Source organism: Urocitellus parryii, chromosome 3, assembly GCF_045843805.1.
Source record: "Urocitellus parryii isolate mUroPar1 chromosome 3, mUroPar1.hap1, whole genome shotgun sequence".
In the NCBI taxonomy this organism is placed as follows: domain Eukaryota; kingdom Metazoa; phylum Chordata; class Mammalia; order Rodentia; family Sciuridae; genus Urocitellus; species Urocitellus parryii.
Genome location: NC_135533.1, coordinates 120047622 through 120072387, shown reverse-complemented (window position 1 = coordinate 120072387; position 24766 = coordinate 120047622). Strand labels below are relative to the sequence as shown.

The 24766-nt window shown below is 36.3% G+C and overlaps 1 protein-coding gene across 1 annotated transcript; it reads left to right on the top strand.

Moving 5' to 3' along the window:
* The first annotated feature begins 984 nt into the window (after positions 1-984).
* On the top strand, positions 985-23739 carry Znf280b (zinc finger protein 280B). Its single transcript, XM_077796040.1, has 6 exons — positions 985-1131; positions 1902-1959; positions 3103-3172; positions 7506-7538; positions 9559-9637; positions 18944-23739. Exon 6 carries the CDS (start codon positions 19008-19010, stop codon positions 20637-20639), a length of 1632 nt encoding a protein of 543 aa, XP_077652166.1. The 5' UTR covers positions 985-1131; positions 1902-1959; positions 3103-3172; positions 7506-7538; positions 9559-9637; positions 18944-19007; the 3' UTR covers positions 20640-23739.
* Positions 23740-24766: the final 1027 nt, after the last annotated feature.

Below are 24766 nucleotides of genomic sequence, written 5' to 3'. Positions count from 1 at the left end.
AAGGCATTGTGTTGTGTTCATCTACAAAAAATAAAATATTCTCTCTCAAAAAAAAAATCAAAAATATACACACACACAAAAAAAAATACTGAAATAGATAAACTTGTAGCAGAACTGATAAAACCCTGCAAATAGATCAAAGAATGGGCAAACTACTCCACCCCCACTTAATACTGGGGATTGAATCCAAAAGTACAGCTTCCACTGTACTACATCTCCAGCCCTTTTTATTTTTTTGAAACAGGGGAAGGAGGTGTCTCATTAAGTTGCCTAGGCTGGCCTTGAACTTTCCATCCTCCTGCCTCAGACCCCTGGGTTGCTGGGATTACAAGGTGTGCACCAGCACGGTATCCAGCATCAAACTTGTTTTGGTAAAGGACCAGATAGTAAATATTTGATATAGTCTCTGACAATTAATAAATTTTTCTGTCTTATTAGGAAACAGACAATACCTGGAGGTATAAGGTATGAATTGGATTTTATATAATTTTCTCATGCCACAAAATGATATTGTTTGTTGTTTTTCATTCAGTTAGAAAAAAATAGTAAAATCTCTTTTTAGGTCACTGTAAGCTATATTAACACAGTTGGCAGGTTAGCTCCGGATGCAACATGAGGTTCAAGATTCAGTTGCTTGGTCAAGTTTCTTATGCCTGGGACAGTTAGCTAGTGCTTTTATAGAAAGGGCACCACACCTGGAATAATGACAATGAAGGCAAACTATCTCTGAGTGCACCGTGAGCCCAACCCCAGCGCCGAGCTTTGGCTGGCTTTAGAACCTGGATGGTCCAAGATCCCAGAACTTCAGGGGTTACAGCCATAACCTTGGCCTGATACTCCTCAGCCCGACCTTACGTGCCCATTAGCCACCAGGGGCACCAGAGTGCGCGCATGCGCAGAACCCGCACTTCGTGACCAATCAAATTGTAGCGCCTGGAGCCGAGCCGAGCTCGCCGCACCTGGCAGCCAATCACAGGTCGCCCTGGGCGCGCGTGTGGAGACGTCTGTGGCGTTGGCGGCGGTGGTGGCCCCTGGGGCCCGAGGAGGTGGTGTGGCTGCGGGTTTTGCCCAGGGAGCGTGTTCGGGGCTGTTTCTTGGCCGGCTTCACGGGGACGCCACTGATCAGCGCCGGTAAGGCTGGTGGAGTAGCGCGGCTCGAGCGTTCCCTGAGGGGAAACGGGAGGAAGAATCCACCGCTGCAGCCCCCCCCAGGTTCGGACACCGCGTCCGGTGGCCTTGCGCCGCCCAAGAGGCCTTTTCACGCCAAAAGGCGTGAGGGGCTGGGGACCCAGTGGGCCCCACGCCGCCTCACACATTCCATTCCTTAACTTGACTAGGCGCCTCTTTCAGTCGGTCTCCCCTTACCCCGCGGAACTCCCCCACACTGGTGCCGGGCCCAGCGAGGCCTCCTGAGGAAGGGGCCTGTACACCCTCCTCCTGCCTTGTGTTTTCTCCCCTGCCCCGCAGTGGTCTCTTGTGGAGCCTAATTTTGGTGTTTAAAAATCATAAACCAGTTTGTAATTCCAGCCCCACCCCCCATTCTGTATATCTGCAGGCCCTGAACCCTTAGAGTGTCTCAACCTTTTTAAAATTCCATTTATTGGACTCCTTGCTATATCGCAGTGCCTCTTTATTTTTCTTGTTTGTTTACTGTGGGCCTTCTGGACGGCTAATGCAGCCCACTGGATCCCAGTGAGCCATTATTAATTTGGGCAGTTTACAGATGGGGTGTTAAGGTAGACAGGAGGAATAGATTTTGGGGAAAGTAATTGAATTCTCTTTTCTGATTAGATATGAGATGGTTAATAAACATCTAAATGGCAATCTTAAGTCGGCAACAGGATATTAAATATCCTTGAAACATGGAAGTAACCTTAATCCTTCTCTTTGGTTGCCTTAAGGATGTGACCTTCTCCTTGGACGATTCAAGTTCTTAAAAAGTTTCAGTGTACATTTGAGGTAAGAGAGAAGTATGTATCATAAGGACCAAGGTTGTTTCTTTTCTCAATTAAATTTTCCTTTTCATTCTCTCCTGTGCTAAAACTTACTGTTTAAAATTTCTTGAGGGAATCTGAATGTATATGATAAATTGAGGCGATTGTTGATTTAAATATTCTGGAGCCCTCTAAATTGCTTTCTTAAAGGAGAATGTGGTGGCTGCAGCATTCTTTCACTTCATTTCTTGAAAAAGTAAGCACCATAGAGAGTTAGAGCTATGTAAGGCTGACTTATGTTGTGAGGCTAACATGGGTTGGTACACATACCCTAAGATTTCAGCTAATGCATTAAAATGGGTCATTTAGGGAAAATTTTTTATTTGTTAAAGTGGAGTTAACTTGTTCATTACTATACTTTTTAATTTTTTTTTTTTAATTGTACTGGGGATTGAATAGGGTTGTTCTATCCCTGAGCTACATTGCCCATTCTTTTTATTTTTGTATTGAGTTAGGATTTAACTCTGGCCAGGAACTTGTGATTCTCCTACCTCAACTTCCCAACTAGCTGGAATTATAGGCATGTGCCACCAAACTCACTTATACTCTTTTTCTTAAAGACTGTATTTCATTAGGTAAATTGTATGTGACTTGACAGGGGAGGTTAACAGACTTTTTTCCAGGTCAGTAGGCAAGATAATAGGTAAATTCTGTGCCCACAGATTTGTGAATTCAACTCGTATTAGCTAGTTATCTATTTTAACAAACCATCTCAAAACCTAGTTGCTTAAAATAACACATTTTTATTACATAATAATTTCTGAATGTTTGGAATCCAAAAGTGGCTTAGCTGGCAATTCTGGCTTAGGCTCTCATGAGGCTACAGTTAAACTTTTGACTAGATTGGCAGTCTCTGAAGGCTTGACTAGAATTAGATGAACTGCTTCTAATCTCTTACTTGGCAAGAGGCCTCAGTTACTGATTGGACCTGTCCATGGGGCTGCTTATGTCATACCAGTTGGCTTCCCTTAGAGTGAGTTAATTTGGGAGAGCTTGTACCTAAGATGAAGCAGTGTCTTTTTTATAACTTAATATCTGAAGAGACATATAATTTCTTCTTTTTTTTAACTTTTTTTTTTTAGAGAATTTTTTAATATTTATTTTTTAGTTTTCAGCAGACACAACTTCTTTGTTTGTATGTGGTACTGAGGATCGAACCTGGGCCTCACGCTTGCCAGGTGAGTGTTCTACCGCTTGAGCCACATCCCCAGCCCCATCATTTCTTCTTTGTGTGTTTTCTGCACAGGCCAACCTTTTACATTGTGTGAAAGGGCTGCAGAACAGTGTGAATACCAGGAGGTGGGGTTCACCTGGGGCCATGAGAGAGGCTGGCTCTTGTACCTGTTTATCCACCATTCCAGTTGTTCTCCATATGATTTCTGGCATTTTGTTACAATGGATGAAACAAAGACTTGTGTACTTATTTATTCAGCATATTGTTCCAACAAGTCTCCTCTTTTTCTTGGGTTAAGTTTTCTGTTGCTTTCGATAATTTTAATAGCAAACATACTGATTTTACTGTCACTTCTCCTTGGGAATCTGTTGTTTGATGCTATGTTCCCCTTTATTTTATTTCATATTTGCTTGTCCATAAGAAAGTAAATTTTCCTTTTTAGGAAAATTTCAGGTTGTCTGTATTTTCTATTCTCCCAATCTTTTTTGGCAGGGGGGCGGTGGTACCTCGAGGGGATTGAATTAAGGGGTGCTCGACACCAGCCATATCCCCAATGTTATTTTATATTTTAGAGACAGGGTCTCACTGAGTTGCTTAGTGACTCGATTTTGCAGAGACTAGCTTTGAACTGGGATTACAGGCGTGTCACAGAATCTGGCCCTCCAATTCTCTCTTTAACCCACTCTTGTGTAGGTCATCAATGAATTCCACATTGCTTAATCCAGTGGTTAGTTTTAGTTGATTTATTTGATCTACCTGCAGCATTTATCAGATTCATTTCCTCCTTCCTAAAAAAATTTTTTTATTTGAATTCTGGATGCTTCACATTTTTGATTCATCTCCTACCCAGTTGGTTATTAACTGCTTCTTGATCTCCTTTGCTGTTCTTTCTTTATGACCTCTAAAAGTGGAATACTTCAGGATTTGGATTTTAGACTCTTCCCCTGGGTTATGTCATCAGACTTGTGTTTTAGATAATGCTACAGATTGAAGATTCCAAAATTTGGATGTCTTCTCCATATCTCTCTGAATTCTGCTAATAGATTTGCTGGCACAACATCATCACTTATATGTCCTGTCTTTCATGTCTCATGTGCAGTCTATCAGACAAATCTGTGACCCTTCAAGATTTAATCTAGAATCTTGACTCCTTAGTATCTTTATTTCTCCATCCTGTTACTATTATTATCTTTTGTCTGTTTTATTTCAGCCGCTTCTTGTGTTCTGTTTCCACTGTTATTCTCTAAAGTCTTTTCTCCATACACCAGCCAGAACAATCCTGTTGAAATGAAAGTCACACCATTAAAAATCTCAGCAGTCTCTCATCACACTCAGTAAAAGCCAGAGAACTTAGAATGGCCCATATGATCTGACTTCCTATAATTGTCATTGACCACAAATGCACATTTAAAAAGCCTCATCTCTTACCTTGTCTCCCTTATAATTGGCTTGCCTGTTATCTTCTTGACCAGTTCTTAACATGTGTTAAGTACTCCTTCTTAGCCTTTGTGTTGTTTTCCTTTTCTAGAATACTGTTTCCCAAATACTCCTAACCATGTCCTATAAATATCAACCTGCCTTCATTTCCTACTTTTTCTCACTAGCATATAGATAACCATCTTTTTTTTTTTTTTTTTAAAGAGAGAGTGAGAGAAGAGAGAGAGAGAGAGAGAATTTTTAATATTTATTTTTTAGTTCTTGGCGGACACAACATCTTTGTTGGTATGTGGTGCTGAGGATCGAACCCGGGCCGCACACATGCCAGGCGAGCGCACTACCGCTTGAGCCACATCCCCAGCCCGATAACCATCTTTTTAAAAAAATTATTATTTACTGATTAATTCTAACAGAAAATTAGCTCCCTGAAGAGAGGGTTTTTGTTTGGATTACTGATACATTTTTATACTAGCTCTTGACTGTTAATCAGCTCACCAAATTTTAGTTGAATGAATGATGTACTTCGATTCTCTTAAACACCACCTTGATTCTTCCCTCCACCTTTTCTCTTTGGTCAAGAGACTTATCAAAACTAAATGCTTTGTATCATTGTTTGTATTATTTCTGTTTCTCGGTCTTTTAGACAGGAATATGTTTTAATTCTACTGATTCAATACATTTTATAATGATGGTTCACCATAAAGCAGTGAACATCAAACATTACCAAACTTATGTCAGTTTTTTTTTTTCTCAGTACTAAAGATTGAACCCAGAGCTTCACACATGATAGGCAAGCCATCTACCACAGAGCTGCGTCTCCAGTCCCTGACTTTATATGCTTAACCACACACAGAATCCATTATGATCTCCTTCCATAGAGTAACAATTTCTTCCTAAATTCTTTAAGAAAAAAATAAAAAAATTCCCCATCTCTCCCTCCTTTCTGTGTTTTGATCGGGAATTCTAAAGCAGGAGTATTGCCTTAAGATCAGTTCAGTATGTCAAAAAATAATAACTTTCAACTTTTGACTTCCTAATGGTATTATGTAAGTTTGGGGGAAAAAAATGTGGATACTCCCAAGAAGTCTTACTAGTATTTTTCTGCGTGGGGGCTTCCCAGTAGTAGAGAGCTAAAAGATACATAGGGATTCATGACAGGGCCCATCTGGAATCTGTGTGGAATGTGCTTTCATGAATTTTACAATCTCCAGAATCTCTATAACTAAGTTGAATTTATTATCTAAACAGATATACTTTTAAAAAATGAATGAAAAAGGGATTATGGGGTTGGGGATGTGGCTTAAGCGGTAGTGCGCTCGCCTGGCATGTGTGAGGCCCGGGTTCGATCCTCAGCACCACATACAAAGATGTTGTGTCCGCCGAAAACTAAAAAATAAATATTAAAAAATTAAAGAAAAAGTAAAATAAAATATTAAAAAAAAAGAAAAATGGGATTATTAAAATATATACAAAACAGGTTAAACTGGGACTCATATAGTCAAACCAAGATATATGGTAACCCTACTCATAACTAATTTGGTCCTCCAAGTCCTTTATAATAGGTTGTTTACTCTGCGAAATATAACTATTCCAGGTGGAATGCAGATTTATGAATTGACGCTACTTGATACTAGCTTAAGTATATTTGTTGGCTAGATTGGCTTGCATCATTACTATAATCTTAATTACCTATGTTATGAATGGGGTCTTCGAGGGAGCTTTGAAAATTTACTATCAGTTGTTGGGTCGTGGGGTCACACCAGTTTATTGCTAGACATGTTTTCCTTTAATCAAGAGATAATGTCCTGTAAGATTCACTGTATAGAGGTCAGCCATCAACAGTATCTAATTCTAAAACATTTTTTCAATCTAAAAGACCATTATTAAGTAGTCACTTCTTTTATTACTTTCTTTTGGATGTTATAAGAAAATTACTAACAAAAATTTATTCTTCTTTAGTTCTGGAGACAAGAAGTCCAAAACCAGTTTCACTGCACCTTAGTCAAGATGGGTCAGGTGTGGTGGCTCATTCCTATAATCCCAGCAGTTTGGGAGGCCAAGGCAGGAGGGCTGTGAGCTTAGACCAGCCTCAACAACATAGTGAGACCCTGTCTCAAAAAATAAAAAAGACTGGAGATACAGTTCAGTGGTAAAATGCCCCTGGTTTCAATCTTCAATAACCTCTTCCCCCGCCACACCACCCACTCAAAGATGGATATTGGTATGGCTGTCCTCACCTTGGACACTGTGCCAGAGAAGTCATTCTCTGCTTCTTCTAGTTTGTGAACATGACGTTCTTTTGCTTGAAACCATGTTACTTCAGTTTCTGCCTCCATCCTCATATCGCCTTCTCCTAATATACCTGTGAAATCTCCCTCTGCTTCTCTTACAAAGACACATGACATTTAGGGGCCACTTGTACAATCCAGATGAATTCCTTCATCTGAAGATCATTGGTCTTATCTTGAAAGACTCTTTTTGCAAATAAAGTAATATAGTTTTCTGGGATTAGAATTTGATATTTTGGGGACTATTTTCAACCTACTGTAATCTTCATTCTTTTTTTGCTCAGTATAGAGTAAGCACGAGTTTATTTCTCTCTGTGGGTTTGCCTGCTCTAGACATTTTATGTGAGTGGAATCATATAGTATTATGTATTTGTGTCTTGTCATCTTTGGAAATATTCATTTAGCATATTTTCAGCTTATATCCATGTTATACCTGTATCCCATTTGTTTTTATGGCTGAATAATATTCATTGTATGGTTATATCACAATTTGTTTATCAACTGATGAGTGTACATTTGAATTGTTTGCACTTTGTGGCTATTATGAATAAAGCTGCTCTGAACATTCGTGTACAGAGTTTTAGTGTGAACTGAATGTTTTTGTTCTTCTAGGTATACCTAGGAATGAAATTGGTGACTCATGTGGTAACTATATTTTTTGAACAACTGCTAAATTGTTTTGCAAAGTAGTTAACCATTTTATATTGCTACCAACAACATATGATTCTTCCAGTTTGATGTTCTTTGCAATACTTCTTAGTTCCTCTTCTTGATTATAGCCAACCTAGTGAAGTAATCTCATTGTGATTTTCATTTTCATTTTCATAATGATTAATAATGTTAAGAAATAGTTCATGATGTTTTAATTGGCTGTTTATTTGTCTTTGTTAACATATCTATTCATACCTTTGCCTGTTTTTTTTTTTTTTAACATGGTAAAAAACGCATAGAAATTTATCCTCCTAACCATTTTTAAGTGTACAATTCATTGTATTTACATTGGTGTGTAATAGATCTTTAGGACTTTTTCATCTTGTAAGACTGAAAACCATACCCAGTAACAAACAGACTTCTCTTTTTCCTGTCTTCTCCAGCCCTTGCTAACCACCATCCTACTTTTTGTTTATATGAATTTGACTATTTTAATTGTCTCATATAAGTAGAATCATACAGTATTTGTGTTTTTTGACTTGCTTATTTTATTTAGCGTAACATCTTCAGGATTCATCCATGTTGTAGTATGCAACCAGATTTCCTTCCTTTTTTATGGTTGAGTAATATTCCATTGTACCTGTATAACACATTTTGTTCATTTGTTTGTTGATGGGCATTGGGCTTGCTTTTGCCTCTTGGCTATTGTGCATAGTCCTGCTATGTATATGTATGTGTTAATATCTCTTTTAGACCCTTCTTTCAGTTCTTTTGGATATTTGCCTAGAAGTTGAATTGCCAGATAATGTGGTAGTTCTTTTTTTAAATTTTTTAGGAGGTTGTATGTTTTCCATAAAGTTGTACCATTTTATCATCCAACGATCCTGCCTGAGGAACCAGATTCTCCACTTCCTTGTTACTTTCTGATTTTAAAATTTTTATTGTTAGTAGCCATCCTAATAGATGTGAGGTGATAATTTGTATTTCTCTGATTAGTGATGTTTAACACTTTTTCATATATGCTTTGGGCATTTTTATATCATCTTTGGAGAAATATCTTTTAATTTCTTTGCCCATTTTTATTTTGGGTTTCCTTTTTCTTTTTGGTACTAGGGATTGAATGCAGGGATACTTTACCACTGAGCTATATCCCCAGACCTTTCTTTGTTTTTATTTTCAGATTTGCGTGCTAAGTTGTTGAGTCAGGCTTTGAACTTGCTTGCTATCCTTATGCTTCAGTATCCCCAGTCTCTGGGATTACAGGTGTGTGCCACAGTGCCCAACTGGGGTTTCTTTTTAGTCTTCCATTATTAGAGGACTTTATATATGTAAATACAAGTCTCTTATCACATATGTGAGTCACAAATGTATTTTCTATAGATTGTCTTTTTACTTTCATGATGTTATCTTTTGAAACACAGAAGTTTAAAGTTTCAAAATTTGGTGAAGTCTGTCTTTTGTCAAATATATATATATATATATATTTTTTTTTTTTTTTTTTAAAGAGAGAGAGAGAGAGAGAGAGAATTTTTCAATATTTATTTTCTAGTTTTCGGCGGACACATCTTTGTTTGTTTGTGGTGCTGAGGATCGAACCCGGGCCGCATGCATGCCAGGCGAGTGCGCTACCGCTTGAGCCACATCCCCAGCCCCTGTCAATTATATTTTTAATGTCATTTCTAAGAATCTGTTTGATCTTATTTATTTATTTAAAAGATTATGTAGTTATAGCTCTTCCATTTAGGTCTGTGATTCTTTTTTTTTTTTTAAATAGTGCGAAGCAGGGGTCTGGCTTCATTTTTTTGCATGTGGCTCTTTCACCAGTTTTTTGAAAAAACTATTCTGTTCCCCCAATCGAATTGTTTTGGAATTCTAATTCAAAATCGGTGATTTTTTTTTTTTTGCGTGTGTGTGTGTGTGTGTGTGTGTGTGTGTGTGTGTGTGGTGAACCCAGAGGTCCTCTACCATTGAGCACCTCCCCACCTCTTTTTATTTTATTTTATTTTTGAAACAGAGTCTTGCCAAGTTGTCAAGGCTAGTCTTGAATTTATTACCTCCTTCCTCAGCCTCTTCTCGAGTACCTGGGATTATAGGTATGTACCACCACACCTGTCTTCAGGGACTTTTTAAGTTTTATGCTGAACTCTGAATTCTATAACATTTATTTAGGTTTCTGCCCTTATGCCATTTCCATGCTGTTGATTGCAGATATTTGTTGTGTTTAAATTTATGAAGTGTGAGTCTTCCATCTTCATTGTTTTACAAGATTGTTTTGTATATTCTGGATCCCTTGCATTTCCAAATGATTTTCAGTTTCTGAGAAAAAGTGAGCTGGGATTTTCATCAATTTTGAGAGTATTGCCATCTTAATATTAAATCTTATTCATGAACACAGAATGTCTTTCCATTTATTTAGGTATTCTTTATTTCTTCAACAATGTACTCAGAAGATTTCAGTGCTTTTTTTATATAAAAATCTTGCATTTTTTTTTTTTTTTTTTTTTGCTAAATTTATCCCTATTTTGTTCTTTTTGATGCTAGTTCAAATGGAATTACTTAATTTCATTCTCAGTGTTTGTTACTGGAATCTAGAAATTTATTTTTTATATTGATCTTGTGTTGTACAACCTTGATTAACCTCTTTATTAGTTTGAAAACTTGTTTTGTGGATTTACGGTCTTCCTAACCAATCTTATTGTTATGTCAGGTTTTTTTTTCTTGATTGCCATTGAATGTAAAACCTCCAGTACAATGTTGAATTGAAGTTGTGAAAGTGAATACTCTTGTCTTCTTGGGAGGCTTCAGTCTTTTTGCCATTAAATATAATGCCAGCTGTAGGAATTTTTTTTCCCCCAGGGAAAAAAAAAAAATTCACCTTAGTCTGGTTGAGAAAGTTCTTTTCTGTCATAATTAAATGTTTTTCTTGTGAAAAATCATGAAAAAGTGTTAGATTTTCTCAAAGTTTTTTTTTTTTCCTTTCTGCAGATAGGTGTGATTTTTTTGTTCTTTATTAGTAGTTTATTTTTATTTTTCTGTTATTGTTACTGGGGATTGAACTCATGAGTGCTCCCCAATAGAGCTACATACCCAAACCTTTTTTTTTTTTTTTTTTTTTTAAGATTTTGAACCGTCTTGCTAAGTTGCCCCAGCTGACTCCAGACTTTTGATTGGGAGGCCTTAGCTTTCCAAGTTGCTAAGATTAATGCCACTGTGCCTGGCATTTTATTCTTTTCCTTTTCTTTTTTTTGGTACTGGGGGTTGAACCCAGAATGGCTTTGCCGCTAAGCTAAATCTCCAGCCCTTTTTATTTTTTATTTTATTTTCAGGCAAGGTTTTACTAAATTGCTTAGGGCCTTGTTAAGTTGTTTAGGCTGTCCTTGAACTTTTGATCCTCGTACCTCAGCCTCCAGAATCACTGGAATTATAGACATATACCATCGTGCCTGGACATTTTCTTTTTATTATTATTAAAATGATATTATGTTCTATTTTTATAGTATGGACCATACTTGCCTTCTTTAACTTATATTTAATTGATGTATAATGCTTATTATATAGTGTTGGACTTTGGTAGGATTTTGTTAAGTATTTTTGCTTCTGTATTTATAAAAGGGTATATAGTCTATAGAATTTTTTTGTGGTGTGATTTCTTTTTCTCATTTAGGTATCAGAGTAGTATTGCTTCATTGAATGAAATGGAAAGCTTTTTAATTCTGGAAAAGTTTATGAGTAATTGATGTTAATCTTTTTAAAACATTTGATAGAGAATGGGGTTGTAGCTCAGAGGTGGAGTGCCTGCCCAGCTGAGCTCAGTCCCCTGCACTGGAAACAAAATATTTGGTAGAATTCACCTTTGCTATTTCATCTTGGGCTTTTATTTGAGATTTTTTTTTAATTGCTAACTTGATCTCTTGTTTTAGGTATATTATATTTTCTGTTTTTTTGGAGTCCATTATATAGGTTATATTGTGTAGAATTTATTTAATTTGTTGGCATAGAATTATTCAAAGTATTCATTTATGATTATTTTAGTATGGTTGGTAATAGTATACTATTTTTAAAAATAGTATTTTTAAAAATAATTCATTGAATTGATAGCCACAGAATAATTTTACAGTGAAAAAATTTAGTGGCATTTAGAGATGTGGAACATCTGCTGTCTCTATTTCTAGCACAGTTCTTTCATTACATACTAAAATCACTCATTCATTAAGCAGTTTCTTCTCATTTCCCCTCTATTCCCTGGTAGTCACCAATTTCTGTTTAGTCTTCATGGATTTATCTAGTCTGGACATTTCCTATAAATGAGATCAGATGTAATCTTGGTGTCTAACTTTTTTCATTTCGAATGTTTTTATGGTTTATTCAGTTTAATAACATGTATTAGTATTTTGTTTCATTTATGGCCAAATAATTTTCTGTAGTGTGCTATATGTCATAATTTGCTTATGCATTCATCCATTAATAGACATTTGCATTGTTTTCACCTATTGGTTCTTATGAATAGCTGCTTTACATATGAGTTTACATACACTTATCTGAATACATGTTTTCTGTTCTTTTGTATATGTAGCTTGCTTACATGGTCATATGATAATTGTATGTTTGTAACATTTTTAAAATTTTTTCTTTCTTTTCCTCTTCTTCCTTTGTTCTTTCTCGCCCCGCCCCCCCATTTTTTTTTTTTTTAATTCTTCAGCTTTCTGAAGAAATGAAACACCAACTTTTTGAGGAAACATTTTCCACATTTCCGGAGTCCTCTGATTTTTGCAAGCTTTTTCTTTTCTTTTCTTTTTTAATATTTAGTTTTTAGTTGTAATTGGACACAGTGCCTTTATTTTATATGTGGTGCTGAAGATCGAACCCAGAACCTCGCACGTGCTAGGTGAGCACTCTACTGCTGAGCCACAATGCAGCCCCTTTGCAAGCCTTTTCTTTGTTTCCAGGAACTGTCCAGGATCTGAAAAACTTGATTTTGATAAAGGAACAACTACTTGTAGATCCTTACTCTGCCATTTCTACTGACCTCATCCTATTGCTGTGCATTGAGCAAATAGACCTTGTCTTTTTTTTTTTTAGTTCACTTTGTTGTTGTTGTTGTTGTTCATCAACATTTATGTAAGTATTCTCACCTGATAATTCCAGACCCTTTCCAAATACTCAGTTTAATAAAAAAAAAAAAAAAAAAAAAACCTTACCTTTGAACTAACAAGGTCACTTTTTAGGTTCAATTGCCAACCTGCTCATTATCTTCTTTTGTAGTTTCTTCTGACCAGGGTTCTGTTCTCGCAAGGATAAAGTCTAATTCGCTCCACTGCTTCAGAGAAGATCCCATGAAGGACTCTAAGCATACTATTCTGGGAGAAGGCTTCCCAAAACTATTAATTTCATGACGAGATGTGGCTATAGGCATTCTTCTAAATCCCCAGATTACAGAGCTCATATTTCTTGTCACAGTGCATGTCTGTGGTGCCCTGACTTGAAGAAAATTAACTGCCTTCCAATTTTGAATATTTCTTATTCTTTCCCTCAGTCCATCTTTCTTGGCTGAGTTTTTTTTTTCTAACTTCTAGATAATCTTTTCTTTAATGAATGTTTGAATACTTATTACGTGCCAGATTCTACTCTAGGTATTGGAGAGAGATTTGTAAACAAAAACAGGCCAAAACCAGAAACTACTGCAACAGAAAACTGATAATTCAGTGGTGAATGAAAGATAGTAAAATGCATAAATTCTATGGTGAGAAGGAGATATTATGGGATTAGGAGAAAAATAGTTGAGTAGGATTACAGGACTGGAAGTAGAAGGAGGGAAGTTAATTGTATTGTAATTTTAGATAGGGTGGTCAGGTAAGTCTTATGGAGAAGGAAAATTTGAACATGGACTTGAAGGAGATAGAATGTCTATCCATTCAAGGCATGGGGCAAGAGTGTCTGAAGGAGCAGTAAGGTTACTGCTGTGATTGGATTAGAGTGGATTAAAGGCAGAAGAATGGAAGAGGTAGCAAGAATAGTAATAGTGGCATGGATCTATGAATTTTTAATTTTTCTCTCTAGTCCAATGTATAAAAATGTCTTATCCTTTAACAAGAAGCAACCTTGGTTTAATAGTTACACACTTCATAGTTTCCCAGGCTAGTATTGACCCTGTTTTATACAACTTTAGCTTATTTATGTAAAGTATTTATTATAAATATTTATGAAAACTTATTTTTATTATTTTTGGGGCTGTTGGGAATCAAAACTAGGGCCTTTTTAGCTCTACCACTGGGCAGGCTACATCCCCAACCTGAAATTTTTTTTTTTTTTTTACTTCGTTCCCCTAGGATGAAATGTAAATATTTCATGCAGTCTTTAAGAATCCGATGAAGCACCCAGTTTCCTTCATGGGTTTTTGTTTGATGGGTATTATATTCTAAGGCATCAAATATGAGAAGTTATTGGGTGTTAGGGACAAGAGTGTTGTGGATGTATGTAGGGAGAATTTGAGTAGGAGTTTAGAGGAACAGTGATGGTTGAAGAGAGTGATAGGCAAGGAAAGATAGTAGGGCAGGTGCTAGAGGAGTCCTAATGGCCTAAGATCTAATCTCAGAAATTACTCAAGAAGAACTGTTAGGCCAAAATCCCACTAGAAAAGACCATTGTTTGGATGCACACAAATAACCTTGAAGGTGGATCGTTATCCTCTGACCCTTAGCTGTCTTTGGAAAGAAACTTTCCTTTATTCCTCTTATGGCCTTTAATGACTTTGTTGGTGGAGATGGGAGTTGATTTTTGAGAGAGACCCTCAGGTCTAGTAGTTCTTGGCATGTCCAACCTCCTACCCTATTATGTCAAGATTCTGGTCAATTTGAAAATAAGGGTTTATACATTCATCCATTTTGGGGTATTTGTGAAGAAGGGGCTCTAGATACCTAGAGGAGAAGAAATAATGAGTTTTCTAAGAATACCATTGTCTGATACTGTTCTTGTAGTGCACTCAGTCATATACTTAACTACCTTTATTCCTGATTTTTGTTCCACTTTTCATTTTTCATCTTTGGGTTGACAGTGTGGACAACAGCCAAAAACCTAACTGGGATCAGCTGAGTGAAAGTCAGTATTATTGGAATCCAGTTTCATTTCTTTCTTTTTTTTTAATATTTATTTTTTAGTTTTCGGTGGACATGATATATTTATTTTATTTTTATGTGGTACTGAGGATCGAACCCAGTGCCCCAAGCATGCCAGGCGAGCGTGCTACCGCTTGAGCCACATCCCCAGCCCCAGTTTAATTTATTTTTATTTTTTTTTTAGAGAGAGAGAGAGAATTTTAACTATTTATTTTTTAGTTTTTCAGCGGACACAACATCTTTATTTGTATGTGGTGCTGAGGACTGAACCCGGGCCATACACAGGCCAGGCGAGCATGCTACCGCTTGAGCCACATCCCCAGCCCTTAATTTCTTTATAAACAACAGGAATTTATTTTTCAGTTTTGGAGGCTGAAGCATCTTAGAGCAAGTGCTCTTCCTGGCTGGTAGATAACTGACTTCTTATATAGGTGGGGATGGGGAGTAGGGGAAACAAAACTATGGTGTCACTTCTTATAAAGGCACTAATTCCATTATGGGGATCTCACCCTCATGACCTCATCTAAACCTAATTACCTTGAAAAGGCAACATCTTCAAGAGTCATCATCTTGGAGGTTATGGTTTCAACCTAAAAATTCTGAGGGACACAGTTTAATCTATAGCATAATCTAAAGTATAATCTCTAGAATTGAAAGACTCTTTTAACAATTAGAAAGAGAGAAACAGTATAATTACATTGATGTTTAAGATCCATTCAGTGGTGACAAGTACATATAATTTGAAGTACAAAGAGAAGATGGTAAGGCATACCATCTCATGGTAGAAGTTTGTGAGGTCTGAAACAGGTGTACAAATATGTAGTAATCTGTGGATCCTAAACTTAGAAGTCAGGCTAGAGCATGGGTGGAGACATTAATAAGTATGGAAATAATGTGGTTACAGTGAGCAATGATCTAATCACTTATAAGATACTATGACTAATTTGATGGAGATGGGGAAGGTTTGAACAGATGTTTTTTTATTATTATTTTTTTCAGTGAAAAAGTGAATCCAGTGAAACACTTTTTAACGAATTTTGAGGATGTAAGTGATATTACCATCAGAAATAGGCATGCTTTAAATCATTTCTTTTGGAGAGAACACAGAACTAGAATTCAGGAATCATGCATTTAGGGCTCTCTGCATATCCTCCATATAACAGAAGTTTTTTTGGCTTTAAATTCCATCTTCAAATAATCTGATAAACATATTAGTTGTCAAATTATTAGAATATTAATAATTTTGATTTGAAGGTTTTTTTGTTGTTGTTTTGTTTGTGGATGGTAAGGCATACCATCTCATGGTAGAAGTCAGTACTAGAAACGTAGACGTGACACTGAGAAAAAGACTGGATTTGGGTAGGAGTTCTCTCCCAGGATATTTAGTAATGTCTAGGGCCAGTTTTGATTGCCACACTGGGGAATTAGTACCCATATCTAGTGGGTAGAGGCCAAAAATGCTGCCAACATCCTGATATGCACCCAGAATTCCTCTATATAAAGAACTATCTGGTCCAAAATCTTAAGTGCATAGGTTGAAAAACTCTGGGCTAAGTGGCACCATCCTGGAGTTAGGTAATTGAAAGTAGTACAGACAAACCTATTTTAGCTGATTCCAAAGAGCAATGTTCAAATCTGCCATATATATATGTGACATTATATATAGACTTAATTTTTCAGGTTGTTAATTATACTATTCATGACACACTAGATAATAAGCTTCATGCATTCACCACTGTCTGCCACAGTATCTTACCAGTGTTGGGCAAATAAAGTAAGAGGAATAAGTGAGGGGGAAAAAAATGAATAATTTTTGTTATGCTTAATTGTATTCTTTAGTTGACTTGCAAGGTGATGTATGTGTTTATAGGAATAGATAATATCTGTATGTTCCAAAGTTAGGTACTGGTATTCTCATTAAAATTAATGTATCATGTGTCTCATATTTTAGATGCCAGTTTAATTTTTATAGATTGGGTTATGCTGATTTGAAGAGGCCACAATGCATCTTGACATGTTTTCAGAATCAGTGAGCTATGCAGTAGTAGATCACTTGCCTAGAATATGCAAGGCCTGGCTTCAATTCCAGTACTGCAAAATAACAACAACACCGAGTCTTAAAGTCCAGTGAGCTGCGAACCATGCCTATGTTTTGCTTGCTTTAGATCAATGTTTTTCAGACCACTTAGTTGTGACCCATTGATGAATCTTAATTGATTTTGAGTCATGATCTATAAAAGAAAAATGAAATAGAAGATATTTAAGTATATCTCATGTAATATAGAGACAATTATTATTTATATATGTCAGTATATAGTGGAACTCCATATAATTTTTTTTAAGAGAGAGAGAACTTTTTAATATTTATTTATTTATTTATTTTAGTTTTTGGCAGACACAACATCTTTGTTTGTATGTGGTGTTGAGGATCTAACCCTGGCCGCACGCATGCCAGGCGAGTGCGCTATCGCTTGAGCCACATCCCCAGCCCCAACTCCATATAATTTTACTTTATTTTTTTTTTAACTTGGTTTTGATTTTAAAAAAATCTATATCTATTTGAAAAGGCTAGCTGCTTTCAGTTGTTTATTAGCCTACAGAATTTCTGAATTGAAGTTTCTCAGTAAATTCGTAGAAAATGTGGAATTATTGGAGCACAGTCTTTTTATAAGAGACTTTTTTAATATCAATTTTAAGGTCTTATAAATAGAAGATCTTATGAGAGTTACTATTTGTTGGTTCATTTAACAAACTAAGCATTTGTGCTGGGTATTCCACAGTCAACAAAAGATCCAGTCTCTATCCTTTGTGGTTTTGCTACTGGGCAAAAAGAAGGAATCAAGATAAAGAAGTTAAGTTTGTATTATGTTAAGTGAAGGTAGGACTTGATGGTGAAAGAGAAGGGAAGTGAGCCAGGTGCTGTGGCTCACACTTGTAATCCCAGTGACTTGGGAAGCTGAGGCCAGCTTCAGTGATTTAATGAGAACCTATCTCAAAAGGCAAATAAAAAAGGACTGGGGGTGTAGCTCAGTGATAGAATGTCCCTGAGTTCAATCCCAGTAAAAGAGTGGAGTGGAGGAGGGAAGTAATTTGAGTATGAGTTAAGAGGTTATAGTTTGAAATATTTGAAACCTCTCTGAGAATGGTGCTTGGAACAGAGAGCCCTGAAGTTGATGAGTAGCCAGCCATGCCAGTATCTTGATGAATGAACACCATATTAGAAATACAAATGTTGTAAGCAAGGTTTTGTGTGTTCATGAGGTAGTGAGGAAATTAGTATGGTAGAGTGAAGTGGGTGAGGGAAAAGGAGTATGAAAATATATCTGGGGTTGGAAGTATGATCTTCTAGACATTGGACGTACTTGACCTTTTTAACTCTTTGTGGATCAGAAAGCCCTTGGAAGGTTTTGAGCTGAGCAGTGATGAAAAAAATTTCATGTGGTTTAACAGAATCATTCTTCCTTCCATATGGAAAACAAACTGAGGTGGATTTGAAGGAACAGTGTTGTACTTAAGTTCAGTGGGGAAGTCAGAACTGGAGAGAGAAATTTAGTAGATATCAGTGAATGGATTAGGCCATTAACTGAGATGAGATTATCAAGATAATTTATTCCTGATTTGCCTGTCTGACACATGCTAAGTAGTGACATTACATTATGTTATTTGTTGGCTATGTGTAGATACTCTTACTCTCTAAATTTGTTAACTCTTGTCTATATAATGATTTAGGAATTAGTCTAGATGAATCAATTGATATATATTTAATATGTTTTTCCTTTAATTCTACTGTGAAACAAACTATCTTGGAATAGTTGGTGCTTTTAAAAATAGCTATTATCTTAAGTCTAAGGAATAAAAATTTTTGTATTCAAGATACTGAAAAAACACTTGTGAAAGTAAAAATACATTTTATTATATGATTTATTTTTATTTTTATTTGTTATTGATGGACCTTTATTTATTTGTTTGTTTAAATGTGGTACTGAGAATCAAACCCAGTGCCTCACACATGCAAGGCAGTTGCTCTACCACTGAGCCACAACCCCCGCCCCTATTTTATTATATTATTTTTAATGATTTTGATTGGAAGAGGTTACTATTAGCGTGGGGCAAAGCTATGAAACTGTGATATTCTAGACTTTATTGTACATCAGTTTTAAGTTGCCATTTTTCTTCCTTGAGTGTCAGTGTTCTTGTCTGTAAAATGAGGATGGCTAATAACTACCTCAGAATTTTAGAGAAGAATTAAATAATGCATTTTTCTGAACTTACTGTGTTTGTACTTAGGTGGCTGTTTATACAAAGGAAGCACTGGGACTTGTGGCTACCTTCAAGAATAAAAAAATAGAAAATGGAACAACCATGTGTGTTATGTGAGGAAGAACAGGATCCAGAACCACAGAACATAAAAGAAACCAAACAAATAGATGATGAAGATGCAGAGCTGATCTTTGTTGGGGTGGAACATGTAAATGAAGATGCTGAACTGATCTTTGTTGGGGTGTCTTCAAATTCAAAACCAGTTGTTTCAAATATTTTGAACAGAGTAACCCCAGGTTCATGTTCACGGAGAAAAAAGTATGGTTGCCGAAGAAAAGATACTGTTCGTAGATTGCAGCCTACAAGTCATGTGACCCCTTCATCAGAAACAGTGACTATGTTGCCAGTATCTCAATCTGAATCAAGATCAACAGATAGTCCTATTATTATTGAGCCTTTGTCTAAGCCTGATGATAAAAGTAATTCACCAAAAGTTGTGCCTAGTAGCTCTTCAGAATCATGTTCTCCTGAGGTTACCCTCACAAGTTCATTGCATTATCCAGTGAAACCAGCACTTTCAGGAGGTATGAATGAAAGTACTTGTATATCAAAGCGGTGTTCCAATTCTGAAGTAATTAGCATAAATCCCAAAAATCCTAAACTCAGTGATGGAATCACAGGAGGATATTCTTTAACTTTGTCCCCTCCAGGTGTTTTTAATAATAATAATCCTCAGCAGAGTACACCCAATGATGTCCATACCTCAGTAAGCCATGTTCAGAATGTATTATCTTTTCCCACAGCTTTTCCAAAGGACAGTCTCCATTTAAAGCCTATAACTATAAATCCTGATAGGGAAAATGGGTTGGCAAAAACAGAATTTTCAGATCTAGCAAGTCAAAATAAGACCTTTGATCCCAAGAAAGGGAATTTGATTCTATTACTTAGTGACTTTTACTATGGACAACATCAAGGAGATGGGCAGCCAGAACAGAAAACTCACACAACCTTTAAATGCCCCAGCTGTTTGAAAGTTCTAAAAAATGTTAAGTTTATGAATCATGTGAAGCATCATTTGGAACTTGAGAAGCAGAGGGGTGACAGCTGGGAAACCCACACTACCTGCCAGCATTGCCACCGGCAGTTTCCCACTCCCTTCCAACTACAACGTCACATCGAAAGTGTACACACTCCACAGGAGCCCTCTGCTGTCTGTAAAATTTGTGAGTTGTCATTTAAAACAGATCAGATTCTCTTAGAACACATGAAGGACAATCATAAGCCTGGGGAAATGCCCTATGTGTGCCAGATTTGCAGTTACAGATCATCAGCCTTTGCTGATGTGGAAACACATTTTAGAACATACCATGAAAACACTAAGAATCTACTTTGTCCTTTTTGTCTCAAAATTTTCAAAACTGCAACACCATATATGTGTCATTATAGGAGGCACTGGGAAAGGGGTGTTCACCAGTGTTCTAAATGTCGGCTACAGTTTTTAACTTTCAAGGAGAAAATGGAGCACAAGACCCAATGTCATCAAATGTTTAAGAAGCCTAAGCAACTAGAAGGATTGCCTCCTGAAACAAAAATTGTTATTCAAGTGTCACTGGAACCTGGTCAACCAGAATCAGTGAATGTAGCGTCTATTATTCTGAGTACAACTGATTCTGAACCATCTCCTCCCAAATCTAAAAATAGAATTTCCAAAAAATCTCATTAATTCTATTTTGGGAAACCAATAGCAAATATTTCAGTTTGAATAGAAGAAAAAAAAACCATGAAAACAAAAAATATAAACCATACATTATTCAGTAGCACCAAAAATAGTGAAACTAATGAATTGAGATTTAAGTTCATGCATAGGGTTTTTAAATTTTTTTCTTTCGTTCTTTTTTGTGGTGATGGGGATGAACCAGGACCTAGTATGTGCTGAGCAATTGCTCTACCATTGAGCCATGCACCACATTCCCACTCCCTGAATTTTGAGCTTTTATATAATATATTACCTGGTTTTTATGTTAACTATCTGGTTCAACATATGAAAGGTGCTTGTATATGATGTTTGAGTGGGGGGAAAAAAAAAAGTGGAAGCCTATTTATTTTGTCAGTATTTTATGTTACTCCTAAGCTGGAGAGATCTTTCTTCTATATACAGAATTTGTAGAGGTTTTGAAGTATTTAATTTTATTTTTAAACTTTTTCTGTATATTACACATTTCACTGTTAACTCTAATCAGACTGGAATGACTTTGTTATGGCTTGATCCCTTTATTCATGAACTCTTAGAAGTGCCTGTGCAGTGTGAGTGTAAAATAACCTGGTTTTGAAAGCCTTAGTGTGATGTTGAAGGAGAAGCTGTGGCATGGATGGAGGTGAAGACTTATGTATAAGTTAGGCAAAAAGTATTTGACCCCTTATCCCAGTTGAGGGATAGGCACATTCTAGTCGTGGAGCCAAGGCAGAAGGAACACAGCCTAAGAATGTCTTTGCCTAATAGAAGAACATCCCAAGGAAGCAAAATCATTCTTGAAAAATGTCTGCATTTGGTGAAGGACTCCTGCATATATTAAACAGCTGCTCAGCATCTGTATTTTTATTTTTTTTTTTTAAAGAGAGAGTGAGAGACAGACAGAGAGAATTTTTTAATATTTATTTTTTAGTTCTCGGCGGACACAACATCTTTGTTTGTATGTGGTGCTGAGGATCGAACCCGGGCCGCATGCATGCCAGGCGAGTGCGCTACTGCTTGAGCCACATCCCCAGCCCCTGCTCAGTATCTTTAGCTTCATATGAAGCCACAACAGTAATTAGAATGGGAACTGGCCCCAATTAATTTCCTGTTGAGTGATCCAAAGGAGAATTTTTTATTCTGGCTAGAGGTTAGTGAAGAATGAATTCTCCTTGTCCTAATAAGCCACAGCAATAAAGCATGTTATAATTCCCGAGGAAAAGAAGCACTGGTATCTGAAGTTTGAACTGTACTGGACCCAGAGTGTCTGCTGAAAGGGGCCATACAAATGATGACTGTCCAGTTAATGGGCTGAGCTAAATTTAGTTCTTCCACTGATAAGCTGGAATGGGGGCTTGTCCAAGAACACTAGGTACAGTGCACCAAAATAGCCCAGGGTGACTGATTAAAATTAAACCCATATGGGACCTTATATTTTTCAGCACATGTGTAACTTACCATAATTGAGTATATGAAGCTTGCAGTTTTGTGTCTTGGAAGTGAGTATATTACGGTTAGTAGGGTTTTTTTTTTTAATAGTATTTATAATTTCCTAACTGATTACACTAATGAATCTCTTTTTTATAATTTTAAAATTTGTTCTAGTTAGTTAAAATGGCCCAAATGTATTGTCTGTCCTTATCTGATAGATCCTCCTATTTAATCTCTAACTATACTAGGGAGGAACTTTTTCCATTTGCCCTCCCCAAAGGCTGTTTCATTGAACTGTGAAGTACTTTCTGAGCATTGGTTCCTAAACATCAGCAGCCTGAGCTGCTGTGAGTTCCCAGGGTTGTCTATCTCCCAGGGCTTGTTCTAGAGTCATCTCTTATTCATTACCCTCATCGCAGGTACCCAGCAGCCTCTGTTCATCAATCAAGGAATCTACTAGCATCCTGGCTGTAGACATAGGTCTGGAAAAGTCTTTTTCATTCTTCCCCTGCTCCTTTATTCTCTCCTCAATCTAATTAAATTTTCTAACTTTCACAAAAAGCTGGGAAGAGGTAATCTTCAGGTCATAATATTAGAATTTGGGGAAGAAGGACTAAAAATAATTAAAAGAGGTTGTTAGTAGATTTTGTTGTGTTTAATTGCTCCATGCTTGCTTATTTGATTAATTCATTCACACCTTGAACGGTTTGCTAGGTCTTTTCAGTTAGTTTGCTTGGGCCAAGGCATGTTACGAAAATATTACCCTGAACCCTTTCTTTAGATATAAGAAAATGTATGTGTATGTGTATGACTGTCCCACTTGTTCTGGTGGAAATTCTTACTGTTTAAAAATCTGCAGACTTTTGTGTATTGTGTTTCTATGGTAAAAGTAAGAAATGTTCTAGTTGTAAATTTTAGTGATTGCTTACTGTTAGTGGTACTGTGAACTGTTTGCTGTTTCACTAAAGCATGCTCCTAAGGAGTACAAATTGTCAGTTATTGCCAACTACAGGTTCCAGTGGTGTGGCCCCTGCCTACCTCTTCCCTCTTTCATTCTGTGATACAGCTCTACCATTTCCCTAATTGATATGCTGTTTTGATATAATGGCCTTGTTATTCCTTAAGCAAATCATATTTTTTCCTGATTTACAGGCTGCACATGCTATTCTCTTAGAACGCTTTCCCCTAGGCCTGCATGGCTTGCTACCTCACTGAACTGTTCAACACTTCCTTTGGTTCTTAGAACAACTAGAAATCTCCCCCACATTTTTTATAACCTTATTCTTTCTCCTTAAAGGCACTTTACCTCCCTCCCCCCACTTCTTTCTTCCCTCTCTAATATAGTTAAATTTCCTAGATTTTCACAAAAAAAGCTGGGAAGGAATCATTAAGGGCTTTGCTTCTCTTTTAGAGTTGAGCTAGCTTGAGTCAATTTCTGTGCCTGCAACCAAAAGAAAGTTAATATAGTGAATTGAGTCAAAGGGAGCTTTCTTTGGTTTTCTATTGATAGCTTTGTATTTTTTAAGGCAATGTCACTTTGTTTTGTTTACAAATATATTTAATATGTGTCCAGATTACTATTTTATTATTATTCTTGTATGAATTTCCTTGTCTATTTTGCTTGCTTGTTCTTGCAGATGGAATTTATTATTTTATTAATGTTGCCAAAAATTGTAAGTAAAATAGCAATTATAATAATAAAATGATTTGTGAAAGAATGTTTTTGCTATATTGTCTTTTCACCAATAACATGTTTTTAGCTTTGTTTGATTTTTATTTGGTACCTCTTGCCAGTTGTGGTGTTGTCATATTTCTTGAGTCAGCACTTCTAAATAATGTGTATGATGGAGTTAATGGGTTTCTTGATCTTGGTTTTAATGAAAAATTTTAATATTTTAAAATATACTCATTACTTTTATACTATTAAAAGTAATGAGTATATTTTAAAATCTTGTTTTCATTTTTAGACTCTTTAAAGACTTGTTTTATTGGGTAGTTTTCAACATCTATCAAGATGGTCATTTACTTTCTCAACTTCTCTTATAGAAAACTTTTTTTTTTTTTAAAGCAGAAGTAGCCTACTTGGTAGAATATTATTTCTATTACTTACAGCCCTATTTCTATTTTCATTTATATTAAATTAAGTACATTTCCTCTTCCTCTCAGATTGTCACAGTTTTTTGTTTTTGTTTTTTTCCTGGTACTAGTGATTGAACGCAGGGGCTCTTAACCTCTGAGCCATATCCAGCCATTTTTATTTTGAGACAGGGTCTCACTAGGTTGCTCAGAACCTTGCTAAGTTGCTAAGGCTGGCTTTAAATTTATGATCCTTATTTTTCAGACTCCCAAGAAGCTGAGGTTACAGGTGTGCCACCACTATGCCCAGCTTGTAGTTTTATCAGTGTTTCTTATTTACTTTTTCCCAAGAAGCAACCTTCAATTTGCCTTACTATCCCAACTAGTTTTATTTTTGTTGTTCTCCAGTTTTGCCCTTATTATTTATATCCTTTCTGCTTACTTTTGGATTGTTCTTTTTTTTAATATTTATTTTTTAGTTTTAGGTGGACACAATATTTTATTTTTATGTGGTGCTGAGAATTGAACCCAGTGCCTCATGCATGCTAGGCGAGTGCGCTACCACTTGAGACACATCTCTAGCCCCTGGATTGTTGTTTTCTATGACATTA

What these genes read in the sequence shown, in the direction of transcription:
- Znf280b (XM_077796040.1), top strand. Translation starts at nt 19,008, where the DNA reads ATGGAACAACCATGTGTGTTATGTGAGGAAGAACAGGATCCAGAACCA.